At 38.8% G+C, this 20,456-nt stretch overlaps 1 protein-coding gene across 1 annotated transcript in view; it reads right to left on the minus strand.

Annotated features, from left to right (window-relative positions):
• The window catches only part of TMEM94 (transmembrane protein 94), an 80,175-nt gene that overhangs the window by 8,884 nt on the left and 50,835 nt on the right, over positions 1 to 20,456 (minus strand). Inside the window, 11 exon segments of the mRNA XM_070739934.1 lie at positions 969 to 1,077; positions 1,730 to 1,829; positions 3,343 to 3,458; positions 5,143 to 5,281; positions 6,100 to 6,281; positions 7,370 to 7,587; positions 9,417 to 9,519; positions 11,760 to 11,933; positions 15,008 to 15,323; positions 17,552 to 17,764; positions 19,667 to 19,831. Of these exon segments, the coding sequence (XP_070596035.1) occupies positions 969 to 1,077; positions 1,730 to 1,829; positions 3,343 to 3,458; positions 5,143 to 5,281; positions 6,100 to 6,281; positions 7,370 to 7,587; positions 9,417 to 9,519; positions 11,760 to 11,933; positions 15,008 to 15,323; positions 17,552 to 17,764; positions 19,667 to 19,831 (1,835 nt within the window).

Here is a 20,456-nt window from a genome sequence, read left to right on the forward strand (position 1 = left end):
AAACTGTAGATTACTGGTATATGTTGGTGCTTAATCAAGATGACCATTATCATTGGCAACTAATCAGGACGTCTACACACCACTTCCAGAATCTGAGGCTTTGATATTAATTGATATTAAGGATATATGGAGAAGATTGAAGCACCACAGCTTAAATGTATAAAATGTGATTAGAAAGAAAGCAGCCTAAAAAGTGTATTAGTTAATAGCTTTTCAAATGCATATAAGAAATTTAAGTAATTATTTTTGTCCAGGTGTCAAATGCAAAAGGAGGCAGCATTTGATGGATTATAAATACCGAATTTGAAAAGATGAATTACTGTAATGTAATTTTGGATTGATGGTATGCCATTTTGTATATGTGTTTGGAGTGAAAAAATAAAAAAAAATATTTGCCACATTATTGGTTGCAAGGGAGAACATGTAACAGTACTTTCAAAGGCATAAAATGCACTCTGAGACAAAAAGCAAAGAAAAATGGTAATTTTTAAGGCTTAGGAATGTTTTGCACAGCCTGGAAAATGAACAACAGCAGAGACATCATCCCAAAGGCAAAAAAATCAGGAATGAGCAGGAGTGACATCCAAATTTCCCCCCTACCGATTCTGTGGGCGTGGCTTGGTGGGTGTGGCTTGGTGGGTGTGGCCAAGTCGCACCCACAGAACTGACAGAAAAATTTGGCCAAGTCTTCTAGCGTTTAATCTGGCTGCTTCTTGCCTCCTTCTCATGTTTGCTCTCTGTGTATGAGCCCGAGAAGAAGGAGAGAAGGAGTGAGTGAGAAGGGCGGGGTGGGGCAGGTGCCAGTTAGTGGTGCAATTTACCGGTTCTCCAAACTGCGCATAATCACTGCCACCGATTCCATAGAGCCTGTTGTCCAACCCTGCTGAATTTCACCCCTGGGAATGAGGTCATATATTTCCCAAAATCAGAAGATCAAATCGAGAAGGCTGCTGCTTTCTTCTTCTTACCTGATATCGCTCTGAAGGAAAAGGCAATTGTTGCGCAAGTTGGCAGAGCTACCCAGGCAGCAAGTGACTTCCCCATACTCCTGCATGATCTTGATCATCTCGCACATGGCTGGCAAGAGAGAAGGGGGGAAAAGAACTTACCCCACGGTCAACTTCTAGCTTTCCTGGTCTTGACTAATTTTTATTTTTTACAAATAAATACTGAAATATTATGAAGGAAAGTTAAGAACAAAAAAGGAAAAAGTGCAGAAAAGAATAGAGTTAAAGAAATTTAAAAAATAAAGTTACAGATGGGACTTTCACCCTTCTTTACAGTGGTTGTGAACCAACTCGTTATCCTTCCTCCCACATCTTCAGTAATCCTTCCCGCCACTTATTCATTTTTTTTTCAACTGTCAAACCCAGAAATCAGCATTTCACTTTCTAAATGTTTCAGTAAAAAGTCAGTTGAAGGTTGCCTGTCTTTTAAAGAAGTATGTATTGTCCAGTCTCTGACAGAGAGTTCAGCTTTGCTAGCAATGCCAGCTCTACCATCTTCATCACCATCCATTCTTTCATTGTAGGTATCTCAGTATTTCTCCCTCTTGATGCATATGATAATCTTCCTGCAGTTACCATTTATAAAATCAGTCTTTCCTAAGTCTTTCCTAAATGACTATCCATAAGTCCCAATAAAGAGAATTGTTGTTTCACCCTCCAGCTTTTCGTAGGGCCCTTCAATCTGAGCAACAAAGAATCCAGCCAGCCTGACCCTCACTTACTTTCTGGGGTGGAATCTGTAAACAGAGGAACAAGCAAAGGTACGTTGTCAATGCTCTGCAGGTGAGGTCTCACCTGATGGATTCCCCGTGGTAGTTTGGCCTAAAATAAACAAAAGAAAAGAAAGGTAACTTATTAGGACCCACAGTCCTATAGTCAGATGCTCTGCGGATCCATTTAAGAAAGCCACTGTCTGCTCTTATCAATCAAGATGTCCCAAACTCAGTGCAATATAACCCAGTAATATAGGAACTTCAAACCAGATCAAGTTGATACTCTTGCAAAAAGACTCAAGTGGTTCAACTTACAACATTTCCGTCCTTCCTTCCTCTTACACTTTTATTATTTTTAATAAATATCTCAAGATGGGGAACACATCTAATATTCCTTCCTCCTATTTTCTCCACAACAATAATCCTGTGGGATGAGCTGGGATGAGTGTGTGTGACTGGCCCAAAGTCACCCATCCACCTTTCGTGGCTAAAAGAAAACTAGAATTCAAAGTTTCCCAGTTGCTTTAACTGGGTCTTAATAAATATTTGGTACATGAGGTTATTTGCTAATAAAGTATTTAATGAATGAGGTTCTTTGCTAATAAAATATTTTCTTTATCTAAATTATGAAGTTCTAGATTTTTCCTAGATTCTGGCCTTGTCAACTCTTTGAGATAATCCAGACAGGAAACCAAATATTAATACCACCTAATATTTACTATAATTGTAAGAGTGTAGTAAAAGACTCTTGCAATCTGAAAGGATTTATTTCCTTTCCTGATTTTACTTTCCATAGAACTAGGGAGGGCCCCATCTGAGGTGCTTACTGTACCCCCATTTATGAGGACTTCACAGGAAATAACTACCGAAAATGAGAATTTACTATAGATGTATTCATGTGTATATGTGAACAATTAAAGTTAATTTTCAAGACTGAGATAGATAACTGTTTTTCTCTAAGCCATTGAAATAACTTTTACTCTCCTTTTTCAAAGCATAATTTTCAGAAGAGGAAAAAAAAACCTCCTTTGCTGGAAATCTTCCAACAGTTGATGTATAGTGATGCTGCTCTGTAATTTCTAATATGACAAAAAAGGAATATGAGATATCATTAACTATATTGTTAAATACAGAGACGCCATATTAATTTCAATGGATTAAATTTTAATTAAGTCAATCAAATGTAGCTTTTTGTCTTGGCCCTGCCTACTTTGCCTTGACTCTACATTCAGAGTTCTTAGTGCCAAAAAAGTTGCACAGCTACATTCTGCAGCCAGTGGGCATCTCTTCCTTGCGTCAGATGATTATATCCTTTGAACTTCACCGCTACACCTGGGCTTCTGCTATTTATTGTAGTCTATAAAAAGTGTAATAATGAACTCTAATCTCCCATTACATATGCTAATACATCCATGGGAATTTGAGGAAGCAAACTGTTAGATTAGGTAACATGCACTAAATATACATATTGCTTTAAGTCACGCTAAATTAAGCAGAGCTTTTTTCTCAGTACCTTCCCACCTTCCTGCCTACTTACATTTAAGCCTGAGATTATGCAAGCATCCAAAGCTACAACAATTGCTGAGAATCTATTTTGGCCAGGAAGGAAATGTCAACCATACCCTGTTACAATCCTCCAGGAAACTGGGGATGTCACTGTCTGTTGGCTGGAAGCTAATGAGATCCGAGTGGCCTTCCTCTTCCATCAACAAAATCCCCTCTGCATCTTCTCGGGAGACTGCATATAAGAAAATAGACAATAAGAAAACAGAAAACTGCTATGGCAGCTCTTCATGAATCGTTCATGTCGGGCATTCCCGCCCCAGCATTTCCTCACAAGGAACTGTGACAGCCCAGAAGTGCAAATTCTGATTTTCTGTGTTACATCAGTTGACAAATCCCACTCAACATTCCTAAAATAAAAGGTGTCTTAAAGAACTTATCTTAGTCAGTGTCAAAAGCATGATCTCATATTCAGTCAAGTTTTAGCTACATCTAATAGCTACAAAGAAAGTGTTATCAAGCAGGAAAGCTTAAAAGTACTGATGCTTCCAGATGGATGGTTGGCAATACCCTGTAGTGAAAAAGATAGGTAGCCATACCGGGAATGTTTGCTTTATATTTATTTTTTGGATGAACTTGGGTGAGAGATGACAGGTTTGGGAGAGGGGGGAAGTAGCAGGCAGTAGTATCTCAGTGATGATGGGCAAAGGAAGATATAGTAGGAGACAGAAGGCAGATTATTCTCGGGAATATGAGGGACTGGATGGAGAACAACAGACTTCCACTGAACTCTTTGGGGTTTGGGGCCCTCTGGTTCTAGGATTACATCGTCTTCGGTATGGATGGTGTTGCATTCCCCAAAACACACTATACTTCTAGTTGTGCCAGGAGGACCTTTGCACAAACTTCGTATTGGGCTCCAGTTGCACCTGTTCCTGGATCAAGGGGTCTACTCATGGTCACTTGTACCCTGGTCACTTCCCAATCGGAGTATTGCAATGCCTTTGAAAATTATCCAGAAACTTCAGCTAGTGTAAAAGGTGCAAGCAGTTATGTGTGTTTCTGTTACAGATCACATCATCCCTTTGCTGCATGAGCTGCATTGTTACCGGGTTATTTATAGATCCAATTCAAGCTACTGATGTTGACTTTTAAAGCCCCGCATCGCACAGGATCAGGTCATCTGAGGGACAGCCTTTTCCCAATTTCATAGATTTGTCCCACTGGATCCAACAGATTGCGTATGTTACAAGTTCCATCCCCTAGGGAGATCCATTTGGCTACTCTAGGCAGCAGATTTTTTTTCTGCTGTGGTGCCCACATAATGGAATATTAACTCAGGTATCTGAGGTCCAACATACAATGGAAGAGCGAATCTGACAAAATGTTGGCCATTGTCATTAATAAAGATTATATACTGTGGCAATAAGAGAAAGACACAACTGTATTTCTGCACTTATTGCATCCATGGATTGCCATCTAGTGGCCCTGTTTAAGATGACTTGGTCCCTGCTAAGGGATGGAAGGGTCAAAAGAAGGACCACTGTGAGACCATTTGAGGAATTTGTCAGAAAAAAGTGCCATAGTCATTCTGAGCTGAATTCCAGCTACACGGGTGATGCTAAGTTGATGGAAGCATTATTTAGTATGATTATCCGTTTGAATCTTTTGGTTCCCAGGAAGGGAACTGGATTCTCAAAGCTGAGAATGTAGTGACTTACTCCCAGAGTCATGTCCCTCCCTGTTAGTCAAGACCTCCCAAGAGATAACTGTGGGGCTGTCCCATAGAACAACATTCGGTTCTGCTTCAGCAAGAGCACATTAAAAAATTGCTTCAACAAATCAGACGCCTCTGTCGTAGCCTATGTTCTGCTCACGCTTTGCAAACCCGCAAACCCTGCCAAGCTATTTTCACTCACCTTGAGGAAGGTCCTCATGCAGGGAGCCTGCATGACTGGGACTGGAGGGAGGGATTTCAGAACCAGGCACATCTCCATTGGGAGTTAGAGATATATGGCAATTCCAGCCAGTCTCAAGACCCATCTTCTCAGCAAACACCTGTTAAAAAAATATATTATTTATTTGTTTGTTTGTTTGCTTTATATGCTGTCCAAAAAGGCAAGGCAAGAGAGAAAATAAAATCAAAGGTGATTTGGGCCTACAGTCCAGATTCAGTTTCAAGATCACATATTACAAGATATTCACATGTTTATTTTGATCAAAACCTTTCTGGTTATTTTGATTAAAAGTCATCAATGGTACATTAAAAAGTATGCATATTCTAAAAATGTATACACATTTCCAAATGTTATTTGGCTTTACTAGCAGGAGAACAACTATATTCACATTTTGGACGTACAAGCCAATCTAGATTTACTATGTCAAATTTACTATTATAGTAATATATATATAGACACTCAAAATATTACACGGGGCAAAACCCGAACTCAGAACAATCTACATATATACATACATACATACATACATACATACATACAAACATACATACATACAAACATATATATATAAGTCTAATGAGCATTTAATGAGATTCTTCCTTAATATACATCTTCCTGATAACAACATACTTTGGGAAAAATTTATCATGACCACAAACCGAAGAACATTCCATTACTAATTTATTAACTGTGGTATTTGTAGGAAAGAGAAGTGGGAGGAAAAAGTATTGCAAATTAAAAGAGACTAGCTACCACGAAATCCATAAATACTAAAATGCAATAAACATATCAAAAGAAGTAGAAAAAGTTAACACTAGTTCAGAATCAGTCCCAGAATGAACAGGACCACTGAGTCCTCTACATGGCTGCTAAAGAAACAATTTGTGCTAAAAAAAAGGGTGCAAAGGAAAAGCTTACCTTACTCTTCAGCTCATCCTCCAGTGAGAAATAGACAAAACGAATGCAAGCATTGACTAGTCCTTCGATGAGGCGGACGATATCAGATCGGGCCTGATACTGGGAGGAGACCATGCCCATGAAGATCTGGCCACTCAATGCCTGGATAGAGTCCTCCTTCTCCATCACTTCCCCGATCCCTTCTTTGGGCATGCAAGAAAAGAGCAAAGGCACAGAAGCAGATACGCCACGGAGACATGTGCAGCCAAGGTGGAATGCAGAGACAGGGACAGACATCCACCAGAGAACACGCAGGACCCCCATTTAAAACATCAAGAAGGAAATGTGATCAGCCATGGCCAAAAGACCCCAGCGCAGCACATACACATACATGCAGTGGGAAAAGAGGGAAAGAGAAGGGGAGGGGGGGGGAATGGTCATAAGTTGTTGGTTTTTTTTTTAAAGCAAGTGATAGAAAAGGTATGTGCAAAGCTATCAAGAGGAGACACAAATCCCAGAACATTTTTAAAAAACTAGGGGGAGAGTTTGGATGATCAATATCTTCTTAGCAAACACTCCCATCAGCAGAAAGTAAAGAAATTGACTTGGAAGAGAGCACTGTTATTCCACTTCTGGTGCCTTGTGCTAATTGGGATGTCTAAATTAGTTCTTTACAATCAGCTAAAAGAAGATCCTGGAGGAACCTTCCAAGCTAAAGCAGCAAGAGTGATGCTGGATCAAATTAAGCCTTTTTTCCGATGACAGGGCAAACTTGTCCAGACATCAAGGTTTTTTCCCCACTCTAAGCACTTTTTCTTTTTTTATATATTTTTCTGTATTGGCCTTTATCTTTTTTTAAAAAAATTCAATAAAAACATTATTAAAAAGGCAAACATCAAGAGTTTAGGTAAGCAGAATTCTTTCACAATTGCCAGATCAGATGGAGACCAGGAAAGGACCTTGAACCATTAAAAAAAAAAAGCAATCCAAGGGTAATGAGATCTTTGTGCAATTACAGTGCCTTCTATAAAAAATAAACTTTATTTAATCAGAGAATTCTTAATGAGACAATATATTTTGCCACACAAGCAATTTTGCATTCACTATAACAGCACCTTGACTGGTATTTTGTAAAATAACATTTAATTGAAGGCGACAATCATCTGACCCTGCATTTTTAAATTTCATCTCCCACCCCCACCCCTAAATATACTATTTTCCTCCCTACAGCATCTTCTCTAAAGCTATGGTAAATTTAGATCAGCGTCAACTACAGTGGTGAAGCACGTACCATCTGAGCTCCAGCTATTTCGGCGGCTGCTCTGCTTGATAGGTATGGTCCCTGGAAGATCACAAGAGGTGTAGATGGCGTTTTGCCCAGGGACCTGCACCAGTTCTATGCATTTGCCATTCAGGAGGCGAGACAAGGCACAGTGCATGGGCTTGTAGGAGAAGGCAGAACAATAACCCGAAAGGCAGGCACGCTGGTAGAAATCCAGCACTTTCTTCCTGAGAAAACAGAAAGAGTTTCATCCTAAATTACTGCTGCTGCTGCTGCTGCTGTTGTTGTTGTTGTTAGTTGTTGCAGGAGAAAACCTTGTGTTAATATGAGCAATGGCTGAAATACTGAGTTCCCTTGAAAAATATTATTTCAGACTCATCCTTTCAATAGTTCTGGAGGGGTCAGGGACATTAAAACAGCCTAGTGAAAAATGAAAATACAGAGAGGCTGTTGGAAGGGAAAAGAGAAAACGGGGAGGGGAGGGTTAAGAACTGGAATGGAACATCACAGCAAAGCTGCAGTAATTGATGAGGTTTGGTCCAGTGATCAAGGTGCTGGCTGAGAAACCAGGAGATGGTGAGTTCTAGTCCCATTTTAGGCATGAAAGCCAACTAGGAGACTTGGGACCAGTCACTCTCCCTCAGCTATCTCACAGGGCTGGTGTTGTGAAGAAAAAAAGGAGGAGGAAAGAATATTAGCTATGTTTGCAAAGAGGGAGAAAGTGACAGAGAGAGAGAGAGAGAGAGAGAGAAAGAGAGAAACTGAATAAAAGTATAATAATGATTATGATAATAATAATGATGATGATGAACACTGTTGTTGTTATCATCATGCAATTTCTTTTTGTTACTGGCCTTCTACATATGGGCATTTGGGATTTTAAAGTTGCAACCTGAAAATACTAGAAAAGGGCTGTAACATCAACTAGGTTCCCAAGCAGACAGACCACAATAAGGGAGGCTTGACAATTCATCCTCTGCTGATGAGTGAGGACTGACAAGCTGCAAAAAATGCAGACCCAGGTAGCATCAGAGGCAGCCCCTACTAACATTAGTGCTATTCTTTATTATGCATAACCAGTCATAGTTCTCCAATATTGCCAACATGTTTTAAATAAAATATATTTTTGTTTCCCCTTTGGAACTCTCTTCCCTCCCTTCCCTCCCCCCCCCCCCCCCAAGAGGCCAGGTGCATCCCACCACTCTTCTCACTTTTAAAAAATGTCTATAAAACCAGGCTCTGCCATCTTGCTTGAGACTCGCAGAGGAGATGCAGTTGTGGGGCTGATTAGCGACTTCAGGCCCTCCCACTACTGTTTAATGAATGTTTTAATATAGCAATAGCATTTAAGCTTATATATTGCCCCATATGCCTTTACAGCACTCTCTGGGCAGTTTCCAATATTGAAGCGTTATTTGCATATTGCCCCCAACAATCTGGGTCCTCATTTTACTGACATTTGTTTGTTTGTTTGTTTGTTTGTTTGTTTATTGATTTGATTTGATTTGATTTGATTTGATTTGTATGCCCGGGCAGCTAACAACAGTAAAAAGACAACGTAAACAAATCTAATATTAAAAAAATCTAAAAACCCCAATTTAAGAGATCAGTCATACATAGTCATACTTGGAAGGATGGCAGTCTGAATCAACCTTGATCCCAGTCAGGACTATGGGCAGAGTTTGCCTGCAATACCACACTTTAACCACTCTGCCATGAAGACACTAATGTTGAATTTTAACCATCTTTGTCTCTACTTTTTTTATATATATTCATTTTTGCCTCTATTTAATTTTTTATTTCTTAACGTTTTATTTGTGCACCACCCAAAGTTCCTCTGTGAAGGAGATGGTTTCTAAATAAATATATTTTCCTCAGTAGAGAAATTGACCTCTGGAAGCAGGATCTCACTGACGTCGTGAGCACTCTTCAGAGTGAGGGGGGAAAATCTCTGGCGCAAAACATTCGTCCTGAGAAGCCTTTGTTCCACCAATGTGTATTACAACGCCAGTGTCCCTTAACAGGCCTAAAGAGGAGTAAAGAGCAGCCTGTCTACCTGTCAGATCCAGAAAGTGGGTAGATATCCGAGCCATCCCAGAAATCTGTGCAGGCCTCCAGGATGATGTCAGCAGTCCCATGGGAAAGCATCTGCTCCGTGCCTAGGAGAGAAAATTGGGCCTAAATAGCAAGCCTGAAAATGGCTCCCTGGCAGGTTCATTCATTTTACAGCTTCCACATCACTCATAAGCATCTTCTTGCACTGAACAAAAGGACAAAATGGTGATGGACTGTACAGATAACTCACTGCCCATCATCAAATTATCACAGGAGATCAGCGCCTGTCAGGAGCCCCAGCAGGATAACCCCAGATTTCTTGGACAATTATGTTTTGTTTTCTTATGCCAATTAGAGTCATATTAGTGCAACTGACAAAGTGCCCATCATTCTTTTCACATTCAGGGACTTATGAAAGGCCTACAATAAAATGTGCATCTCATCTATAAGTAACATTCCTTTGAGGAAAAACCTCTAACCTATTCAGTGCTAAATACAGGACACCTATATGGAAAATAATAGCTGCCCCCTGGGATTGATTGTCATCCCTCACCTGTCCTATATTTTCCCAACATTGGGTCTTAGAAATATATACATATACAGTGATACCTTGTCTTACAAACTTAATTGGTTCTGGGACGAGGTTCTTAAGGTGAAAAGTTTGTAAGATGAAACAATGTTTCCCATAGGAATCAATGGAAAAGCGATTAATGCGTGCAAGCCCAAAATTCACCCCTTTTGCCAGCTGAAGCGCTCGTTTTTGCGCTGCTGGGATTTCCCTGAGGCTCCCCTCCATAGGAAACCCCACCTCTGGACTTCTGTGTTTTTGCGATGCTGCAGGGGAATCCCAGCATCGCAAAAACAAGCGCTTCGCTGGCAATGGAAGTCCGGAGGTGGGGTTTCCCATGGAGGGGAGCCTCAGGGAAATCCCAGCAGCGCAAAACCGGGTGCTTCTCTAGCACAGGAAGTCTGGAGGCGGGGCATCCCAGCGGCGGCGGTGGGTTTGTAAGGTGAAAATAGTTTGTAAGAAGAGGCAAAAAAATCTTAAACCCTGGGTTTGTATCTCGAAAAGTTTGTATGACGAGGCGTTTGTAAGACGAGGTATCACTGTACTTGAATAATATTTGCATTAGGTACCGTAGGTATACAAACCCTGTTACTGTTAAAATGATTTGTCACACTATGCTATTTGTTGTTATATTTCACTCTTTTGTTAAAGCTCTTTTTATTAATTAAAAAGCAATAAATCTTAATAAAGAAAAACAGGGCAAAGTTGTCCTCATTTCTTAACAACATTGGTGTGTCAAAAAATAATTTCTTCTGCTTCTATATAAGGAAGATTCATTTCAATTGGAAATCCTGTTGTTTCCTGCCTTTCTCCAGAAACCAACCATTCCCCATATGGGCCCCGTTAGAGGCAACCAGATTACAGTACTTAGCCAACACAGCTCTGCTGGCAGGAAATTCTGGATTTGCTGTCCTAATACAGCTGCACTATGCCAAGAAATTAGAGAACTATCTCTTGGTAATCCTGGAAGGTAATCAAAACGCACTATTTCTAATATAGTTGTTAAGCCCAACTAGCTTTTAAGCATTAAAATAATTGTAATAAAAATCAATTCTGCTTACTAAACCTATTTAGCTTTTTGCAGAGCCTATATACCTTCAGGGCAAGTGTGGAATATATACTCAATTCTTTAAAATAAAAGACAAAGGGAACTAACAGAAAAAAATTGAAGTGAGATACAGTAGTCCCTCGCTATACCGCGCTTCACTTACTGCGGCTTCACTTCATCGCAGGTTTCTGAGGAAGTCGATCGGCAGATTTAAACAGCCCGCCGAACTCGATCGGCAGGTTTTTAAAAAAAATATATATATCTAAAATTGTATCTAAATACTGTATCTAAAATAAATACTGTGTGGGAAGGGTTTATAAACACTTAAAACAATGAAAACTTAGCAAACAATTACAATATAAATACTTAAATAAGTACTATCAGTCGATAAATTCCCCATCGCAGATTTCACCTATCGCGGCCAGGTCTGGAACGTAACACCAGCGATAGGACTACTGTACTTGGAAAAATCCTAATGTTCTAGTTCTTGGCTGGAATTACACCCAAGATCCCAAATTTTCATCTTAAGGTATCAATTAAGAAAAGTTGGTTAATCTTCATTTTGGAAAACCTTTTGTGATGTCAGTGGAATAGCAACATTTCTTCCCCCTGGCATTTTACTAGAAATTCAAGTGCACACTGTAAATCTTTGAATTAGCTACAGGAGCTGCCGGTCAAATTGAAATCCCAGAGGCTGGACACAGCAGTTATCATTCCCACAATCTTACTGGTTGTGGTGTCTCTCACGAAAAGGCTGATCATGTGACTCAAAGGCGGCCTCCTCTTGGTGATGAAGGAGAGCTTCCCTAGCATCACTTCTTTCACCATCTCATCGGAAGGCAAGCGGTAAAGGGCCATGTAGTTCTCCTGATTGAAAAGCTCTTTGGCACCAGGTGTAAATCCTAAGGAACAAAAACCATCAATAGAAACAGGAGAACAGGACAAGGAAAGATAACCCAGATCACACAAAATATGCAGCAGCTCTTCTCATTCACACACCATTTCCCTCCTGGTCAGCACTATCCTCCGGATAGCACCTCCTGCTGAGTGGAATACCTTTACCATCTTCTTTCCTACCTATTTTGCAGTATAGAACAAAACATCGGGTGTCAAAGCAGACACCACCACCTTGTAAAACTGCCCTTAAAATCAGAGGTGAGGTCAAGGGATGATTCTGTGGGTGACTGATCTTAACCCAGAGACCTACAATTAACTAAATTTGCAGTATTATAAAAGTCTGTTGTCAAGCCGGTGCAGAAGTTGGTGGTAAATCAACGGCTTGCCACACTATCTGTAGAAAGACTGATGTTTAAGGGAACTTGGGAGGGGTGATTTCATGATGGAACAGATGCAGCCACAAAACATTCTTTCCAGAAGTTCAAGGCCATCCTATATCCACGACATCTGTCTTGAAATGGGGCATCTATAACAAATGAGAGTAGCTTATGATTGTCAGACTGTGAAGAAGGTGTATTATTATTACACAGTTCTGGTATGAGTGGATGTTGAAGACTTAAACCGATTAGGAGAAACGTAAAAGTTTATAGGAAGACCCAATCCTCTTTCGTACAGCCATTTCAGCTATCTCTTGATTAAAACAGAGAAGAGTTAGAAATCGGAGAGTTTAAATCTCAGTAATATTCTTTGGGGGCTAAAATATGAGTTGCCTATCTTTGATAAAGTCAATACCTAAATCAGTGTTAGCCAGCATTAGAAACTGGGCCTAGAAACTGGATGTTAAAATTTACAACTTTAGATATAAGACTTGTACAGACAAAAGTTTACTAATTGTTTACACAGAGTTAGTTCACATGTACAGATAGTCCCTGACTTAGAATAATTCATTTAGTGACCATTCAAAGTTACAATGGCACTGAAAAAAGTGACTTGCGACTGTTTTCACACTTACGACCATTGTAGCATTCCCATAGTCACGTCATCAAAATTTGGATGCTTGGCAACTGGTTCGTATTTATGACAGTTGCCATGTCCTGGGGTAATGTGATCACATTCTGTGACCTTCTGACAAGCAGATTCACTTAACAATCATATTACTAATTTAACAAATGCAACAATTCACTTAACAACTATGGCAAGAAAATCTGTAAAATGGGAAAACTCATTTACCAAATATTTCACTTAGCAACATAAATGTTGGGCTTAATTGTGATTGTAACTCGAGGATTATCTGTAATTTAAATAACAACTGGCTGCGTTTGTACATCATGCTAACTCATAAAACGGGAAGAATCTATGAAACCCAATTACACTATGGCTTATAATGTATCCGGTCACAGTTATTATATTTTCTTCTCTTAACACAGGTAGTCCAATTATTTGTTTAGTGACCATTCTTAAGTTACAACGGCAGTGGAAAAAAGTGACCTATGACTAGTTTCCTCACTTATGACTGTTGCAACATCCCCATAGTCATGTGATCAAAATCTGGACATTTGGCAACTGGCATATATTTATGACAGTTATACTGTCCCAGGATCACGTGATCACTATTTATAATCTTTCCAGCTGATTGCAGACAAGCAAAGTCAATGAAGGAAGCTACGTTAACTTAACGAACGCATGATTCATTTAACAAAAAAAGCTGGTAAAACGGGCAAAACTCACCTAACAACTGTCTTACTTAGCAACAGAAACTTTGTGTTCAATTGTGGTCGCAAGTTGAGAACTTTTGGAATTTAACAAGCCAAACCAAATGGAACTTTCTCCCTATGTGTTATCGTAATATTTAAAATATGTTAAGAAATCAAATGAAAAATATGTTAGGCTTATTCTTCAGACTACAGAGCCTCTTATAGTTAAAAAAATATTCAAAAATTGCTGAACAAGAAGCAAAGTTGTATTGATAGAAATAGATAGTTTAAATGGATTTTTTAAAATCCATCCTCAAGTCTCTCACGGAACCCCATCAATTTTTGATGAAATCTATTTTTTGATGAAATTAAACTCTCTTAAGTTTCAAAATTCCTACCTCAAGAGAATTAAGAAAGAAATGCCATGTCTCAGTTGTCCAGCATCTCCTGCACTAATATCCAGGAACATTTCTCCTAACAAGGAAGCTATGCACATTATGACTTCTATTTAAAAACAAGGGAGATATTGACAGGCCCGGAAGAAAAAGCAATATCTAAAATATATAAATATCTGATGGAATATGAAAGACCAGAGGAGATAGTTAAAGGTACAATGATTGCCTGGGGGGAAAACGTTGGCCACAATATATATAGAGAGGAATGGGAACAGATTTGGAAGAGAAATATCAAATTAACAAAATCCACAATATACAAAGAAAACCAATATAAAATGCTATACCGTTGGCATCTTCCACCCAAAAGACTAGCTAAAATGCACATAAATTACAGTCCAATGTGTTGGAAATGTAATAACACTCAAGGCACCTTCTTTCATCTATGGTGGTTATGTCCAGAGACAAGAAAACATTGGAAAAAAATAAATAATTGGTTGTGTCAAATAACAAATACAAAAATAGAATATACGCCAGAGCTTTTTCTACTGGGTATTATGAGAGGTACCTATTCTAAAAATGTAAAATATCTAAGCTTGCATATTACAACAGCTGCAAGGATTGTATTTGCACAGAACTGGAAAAATCCGCAAATACCTGAAGACAATGAGATTATCAAGAAAATATACGACTGTGCAGAGATGGACAGATTGACAATGGAACTTAATAATCGAAAAGAATCGGACTATTATGAAACCTGGACAAAATGGTACCAATGGACAAAAAAAAGAAACTCAAAAGAAACATCGAAATAAAATATCAAGAAATCTAAAAGTAATTAGAAGACAATGTCGATAGGAATGTATATATGATGTAGATTCATCTGTAAATATGATTATGTACTTTTATGTACTTTTTTAAAAAATGGAAAAATTTAATAAATATATATTGGAAAAAAAACACAAGGGAGGTATTTTATCACCTGTTCCATACCTATTAGTCTAGCAAGTTCACAAAGTCCCCACGGTATGTGAACTGGCAAGACAGCATGATGTGTCTCTTGCAAGGCGAGGTTACACAAGTGATCAGAGAAGCGGCAGAGGGGCTCTGTCACACTTGCATTGCACAGGTTGAGTAGCACGTTCAGGCCCAGGGGCTTCAGGGAGGTTAAGTGCATTTGCCAGTTGGAATCGTCAAACTGGATGCAGGAAGGATTCTGCTGATCTTGAGACAGGCTAAGCATTTCCAAATGGTAATCGCAGACAAAGTCTTCGGCCTCACAGGCTAGTCCATCAAAGTCACTTTCCACCTAGGCCAGTAATAAGGACAGGCTTGATCAATTCTAACAGGATTTTTAAAAACAGGTCTCTCAAATCAATTTGGCTACAGTGATGGAGAAGATGTCAGCCACTCCTTCCCTTATATCACGCGTGGCAGGCAAGTGTGACAACTTTATGACCTGGGGACTTCAACTCTCAGATTTACTGAGCCAACCATGCTGGCTCAGGAATTCTGGGAACTGAAGTCCACAGGTCATAATGTTGCCATAGTTGTTCACCCCGCCTTATAAATATGCATCTCTTAGTCTAAAGTTTCTAAGAGTAGGTGACACATGCCCATTAAGGCTCTACCATTTCATTATTTCCATAATAATAATACTTTTTCATATTAGAAAACAAGACTCAGATTTAGAGAAAACAAACAGAAGGTTGGATTGGGGTGAAATTCAACATATTCTGATGTGTTCAGGAGAACTGATAGCAGAAATTTTGAGTAGTCTGGAAAACTGACAAATACCAGAGTGGGGTGGGGATGGAGATTTTGCAATATCTTTCCCCCAGGAGTGTGGAGGGAATTTTGCAGTATCCTTTCCCCTGGAATGGGGTGAGAATGGAGGTTTTGCAGTATCCTTTCCCCTGGAATGGGGTGGGAATGGAGATTTTGCAAGACCCTTCCCCCAGGAATGTGGAGGGAATTTTGCAGTATCCTTTCCCCTGGAATGGGGTGAGAATGGAGATTTTGCAGTATCCTTCCCTGCCACGCTCACCAAGCCACGGCCACAGAACCAATAGGGAAAATTTTTGAATTTCACCCATAGTTTGGATGATAGTGAAAATTACAGGCAAAAAAAATGAAACTAAAATGTGAGGGGTCAGTTGAACTCTCTTTTCAGTTTGCATGGTTTTTAGACTTGGTCATTCTCCAGAATTCTGCTGACGTCATAAGTCTCTGGAGAATAAAGGCAGGACATAAAGTCAAAAGACATATGAGAAACAGCCTCAAGAGCCTGAAGAAAGCTGTCTCTAATTGGATTTTAAAGAAAAGACAACAAATGGCAGATAGCTTTGTTTAACAAGCTGAACAAACCAGTTCCTATTTGATTTCTCAGCTGTTTACTGGCCATGGCTGAGTAGCAACTGTGAAAATAATAGGTCATCTAAGAGTAGCTGTACTCTACTCCTTAGGTCTATGAAGCTGAATGTGAAAATATTGCTTCCATGTGTTAAGCTTTAACATTTATGTTTTTCTATATGAGAGAAAATTAAAGAGAATCCAGGAACTGCAGATATATATTACATAAGAAACTGTAACTGGGAGTCACATGGTTAAAGTTAATCAAAATGACCCCCAATTGCAAATGAAATGGTTATGCAAACGTGATTCAGAAGTGTTTCAGATTCCATGCAAGTAAAGCATTTCTCAATGCCTCCGGGCTTCTAAATCAGCAAAAACAAACAAACAAACTGTTTCTTTAATACCGTGGTTCCCAAACTTGGCAATTGTTAAGATTTCTGGACTTCAACTCCCAGAATTCTCCAGCCAGCATAGCTGTGTTTCAAGTCCAGAAGTTGCCAAGTTTGAAGACCTCTGCTTTAATGGGTCCTCTTATTAGAGATGCTGAGGTGGGGGGGGGGGAAGGTGGTTGCTGTAATGACTGCAGAAGAATGGGGTACTCACACATACTGAAGCATTTCTGAAAATTTTTGAAGTATGCACAACCCAAGTAAGTCTACGGAGAGGGGCGGCATACAAATCTAATTAATAATTAATAATTAATAATTAATAATTGATAATTGATAATTGATAATTGATAATTGATCATAGATCATAGATCATAGATCATAGATCATAAATCATAAATCATAAACAAACAAACAAACAAACAGTTCCTTGAAACCTTTTTAAGGGTGCACAACATATTCTTTAGGATTTTTAAAACCTCTTCTAAAATCAGAATTTCCAAATATTTCCCAGGTCTTTTCTTTATCTTCTATTACACACCCCAATCTCAGATCCCAGAGCCCTCATCATCTATTGTCTGATACTTTACAATGGAAATCCTCACTAATACAAGTAATGTTAACATGGAGTAAGGAACGCAGTACTCATATTCCTTGGGAGCAATGTTTTTCAAAGTTGGAAATTTTAAGATGTGTGAATTTCAACTCCCAGAATTCCTCAGCCAGACACCCACGTTGGCATTATCTCCCGCATGAAATGAAGAAAGTGGGCCAGAAGTGACTTGTCCTTCATTACCTGAATTGTCTCCTCCTCTCCTCCTTCAATGTCTTTGCTGAAGCTCACATTGGAGCCAGAAGGGTGCTTGCTGCGGCCTGCTGGTTTCTTGTGAATCTGAGTATCAGAAGACTTTGGAGTATTGCTGGTGGACCACTCAGCCCTGTCTTGCTCGTTGCTGATGCGAACCACATCCGACAAGGGCCCTGAGAGCAAAGCATCCCTTTCATGAGGCTGTAACACAGCATAAGTAAAAGAGGTAAGCAGAAAACTCCTGCAAGAGGAAATAAAAAAGTGGACGACTATAGACAGTCGTGAATAAGCCAAGTATAGGTAGTCCTTGACATACGACCACAATTGAACCCCACATTTATGTTGTTGAGATCATTTATTAAATGAATTTTCCCCCATTTTGTGACCTTTCTTGCCACAGTTGTTTAGTGAATCACTGCCAATTACAGTGTTCCCTCGATTTTCGCGGGTTCGAACTTCGCGAAAAGTCTATACCACGGTTTATCAAAAATAATAATTAAAAAATATTTCGTGGGTTTTTTCCCTATACCACGGTTTTTCCCACCCGATGACATCATATGTCATCGCCAAACTTTTGTCTGCCTTTAATAAATATATTTTTAATAACTTTAATAAATAAACATAGTGAGTAATAATCTGAATGGTTGCTAAGGGAATGGAAAATTGCAATTTAGGGGTTTAAAGTGTTAAGGGAAGGCTTGTGATACTGTTCATAGCCAAAAATAGTGTATTTACTTCCGCATCTCTACTTCGCGGAAATTCGACTTTCGCGGGCGGTCTCAGAACGCATCCCCCATGAAAAGTGAGGGAACACTGTATTAAGTTAGTAATATGGTTAAGTGAATTTGGTTTCTCCCACGATCTTGGGACACTGCAGCTGTCATAAATATGAATCCGTTGCCAAGCATCTGAATTTTTATCATGTGACCATGAGGATACTGCAGTGGTTGTTAAGTGTGAAAAACAGACACTTTTTTCATTGCTGCTGTAACTTTGAACAGCCACTAAATGAAAGGCTGTAAGTCAAGGACTACTTTTAGGTGCCAAAATAGGCTCAAAAATTATGTTTGGCTTATCTGATCAGGGCCAAATAAAACTATATGCAGTTATATTCTGTATTGTTCTTATTTGAGTTTTGCTAACAAAGAATTATAAATTAAGTATTTGGATTTTTGTCTTATTAAGAGATGAGCTATCAGGAAGAGAGTTTATGTTACATTTAGAGATAGTGATATTAAAATTGTTTTCACTTGTTGGGATGAAGGGGAATGTTATAAGCAGACCCTCACATTTTTAACCAAAACACCATATTTTAACCAAAATATGCAGTGTTCACTTATTCACAAGTTATCTTTTCATGGTATGTTGGCTAACTATTCAACTAATTTTGAACAATAATCCATTCGCATTCGACTGTGCATGGTACTTAATAATCTCATGTCAAAGCAATGCTCATTTCATAATCCTTCCAAATGAAATTCCTGATCTGTGTTTTTTAGGAAAAAGAAACATTATTAAGATATTTTAAAATTCTTATTCCCTCAACAACCACCTGCAAAGAATATGTTTTTGGGTTCTTGTGAATTATAATCATATTCAAAAAACAAAATAAATGTTTGATAAGTTTAATTAATGTTTAAATCTTGAATTCTCTCCTACTTCTTATGTTGAATTTGGCAGAGGTAGAAATATGACATCATTACTAATTGCATGAATAGAAACTTATCTTATATACATTTATGTTTTGTACAGAAATACAGACCTAATATATTTTATATAATAGATTTTGTGTATCATTCCATAAAATAAGTTCTCCCTCTCAAACAGCTCATGCTGCATTTATTCTATTATTTATTCTATTATCCAAAGGTACTATAATAATATTTGTTCCAGATTTCCTTAAATAATCTAGATTGCTCATGTAGACCAGTTGGATGACAGAATAAGTTTCCTAAGGTATTTTGCTATAATTTAACTGCAGCGTTTGAGCATGCATCTGCAGTGTTTAACTGGTGTTACCTTGCAAATGAAACAAAGGTCAGGAAGACCAAGATATAGCTCAGAGCACCATGACAGAATATCCTTTATGAACCCATCTCTCACCTCTTCATCCATCTCTGGGTGGCAGAAGGAGCGCGTGGAGAGTTCATCTGTCAGATCTTCATGGCTGCTGTGAGGAGGTTCCACCTTGCCACTAAAGAACAAAACCGTCTCTGGACTGGGGTTAGGCCAGGACAGAATTCCTTGCTTATCCACACAGCAGAGCACCTAAAAACAAGCCCAAGACACCTGACAAAACCCCAGAGATATACAATAAACTATTGGGCAAGGCTATGTCTGAATCAGTGAGCCAGATACAATGTTCCATCGTTTAAACACAAGGCCATTTCTAAATAACTTTTTAAAGTTATTTAGAGGCTTTTTAAAAAGGCTTTTTAAAATATATTCTTGAATGCATAAATACTTTTCCCCAATATGTGCAGATGCCATAAAATACTGTAAAGCAAAGTAAGGAGATGACAAGGCACAGTCCTAGCTCAGTGAGAGATCAGCTAAGGCCAAAAGGAATGACAATTGGCAGCATGTGGTGTCCTTTATAACTCTTAGCCATCTTCTATCACATTTCAGGTTTTGGACAGGAGTGAAGACTGCTGTGGAAAATAAGTGGAAAATAAAGCCCAAGAATAGATTCTTAGTAAATTAAAATGTTAATATTCTAAAAGCTGAAAAGGACAAGGGCATGCCTACTGCTCATTTGTAGTTTATTGATTTAAAACTAGACACATCAGCTTTATTGTTTTTTTTTCCTACACAGAAGAGGCTACTGTCAGTCCAAAATAAAGAGCTTGCCAATCAGTAGCAACTTGATATTTTGGGTCTTCAACCTAAAATC

The sequence above is a fragment of the Erythrolamprus reginae genome, chromosome 2 (assembly GCF_031021105.1).
Source record: "Erythrolamprus reginae isolate rEryReg1 chromosome 2, rEryReg1.hap1, whole genome shotgun sequence".
In the NCBI taxonomy this organism is placed as follows: Eukaryota; Metazoa; Chordata; class Lepidosauria; order Squamata; family Dipsadidae; genus Erythrolamprus; species Erythrolamprus reginae.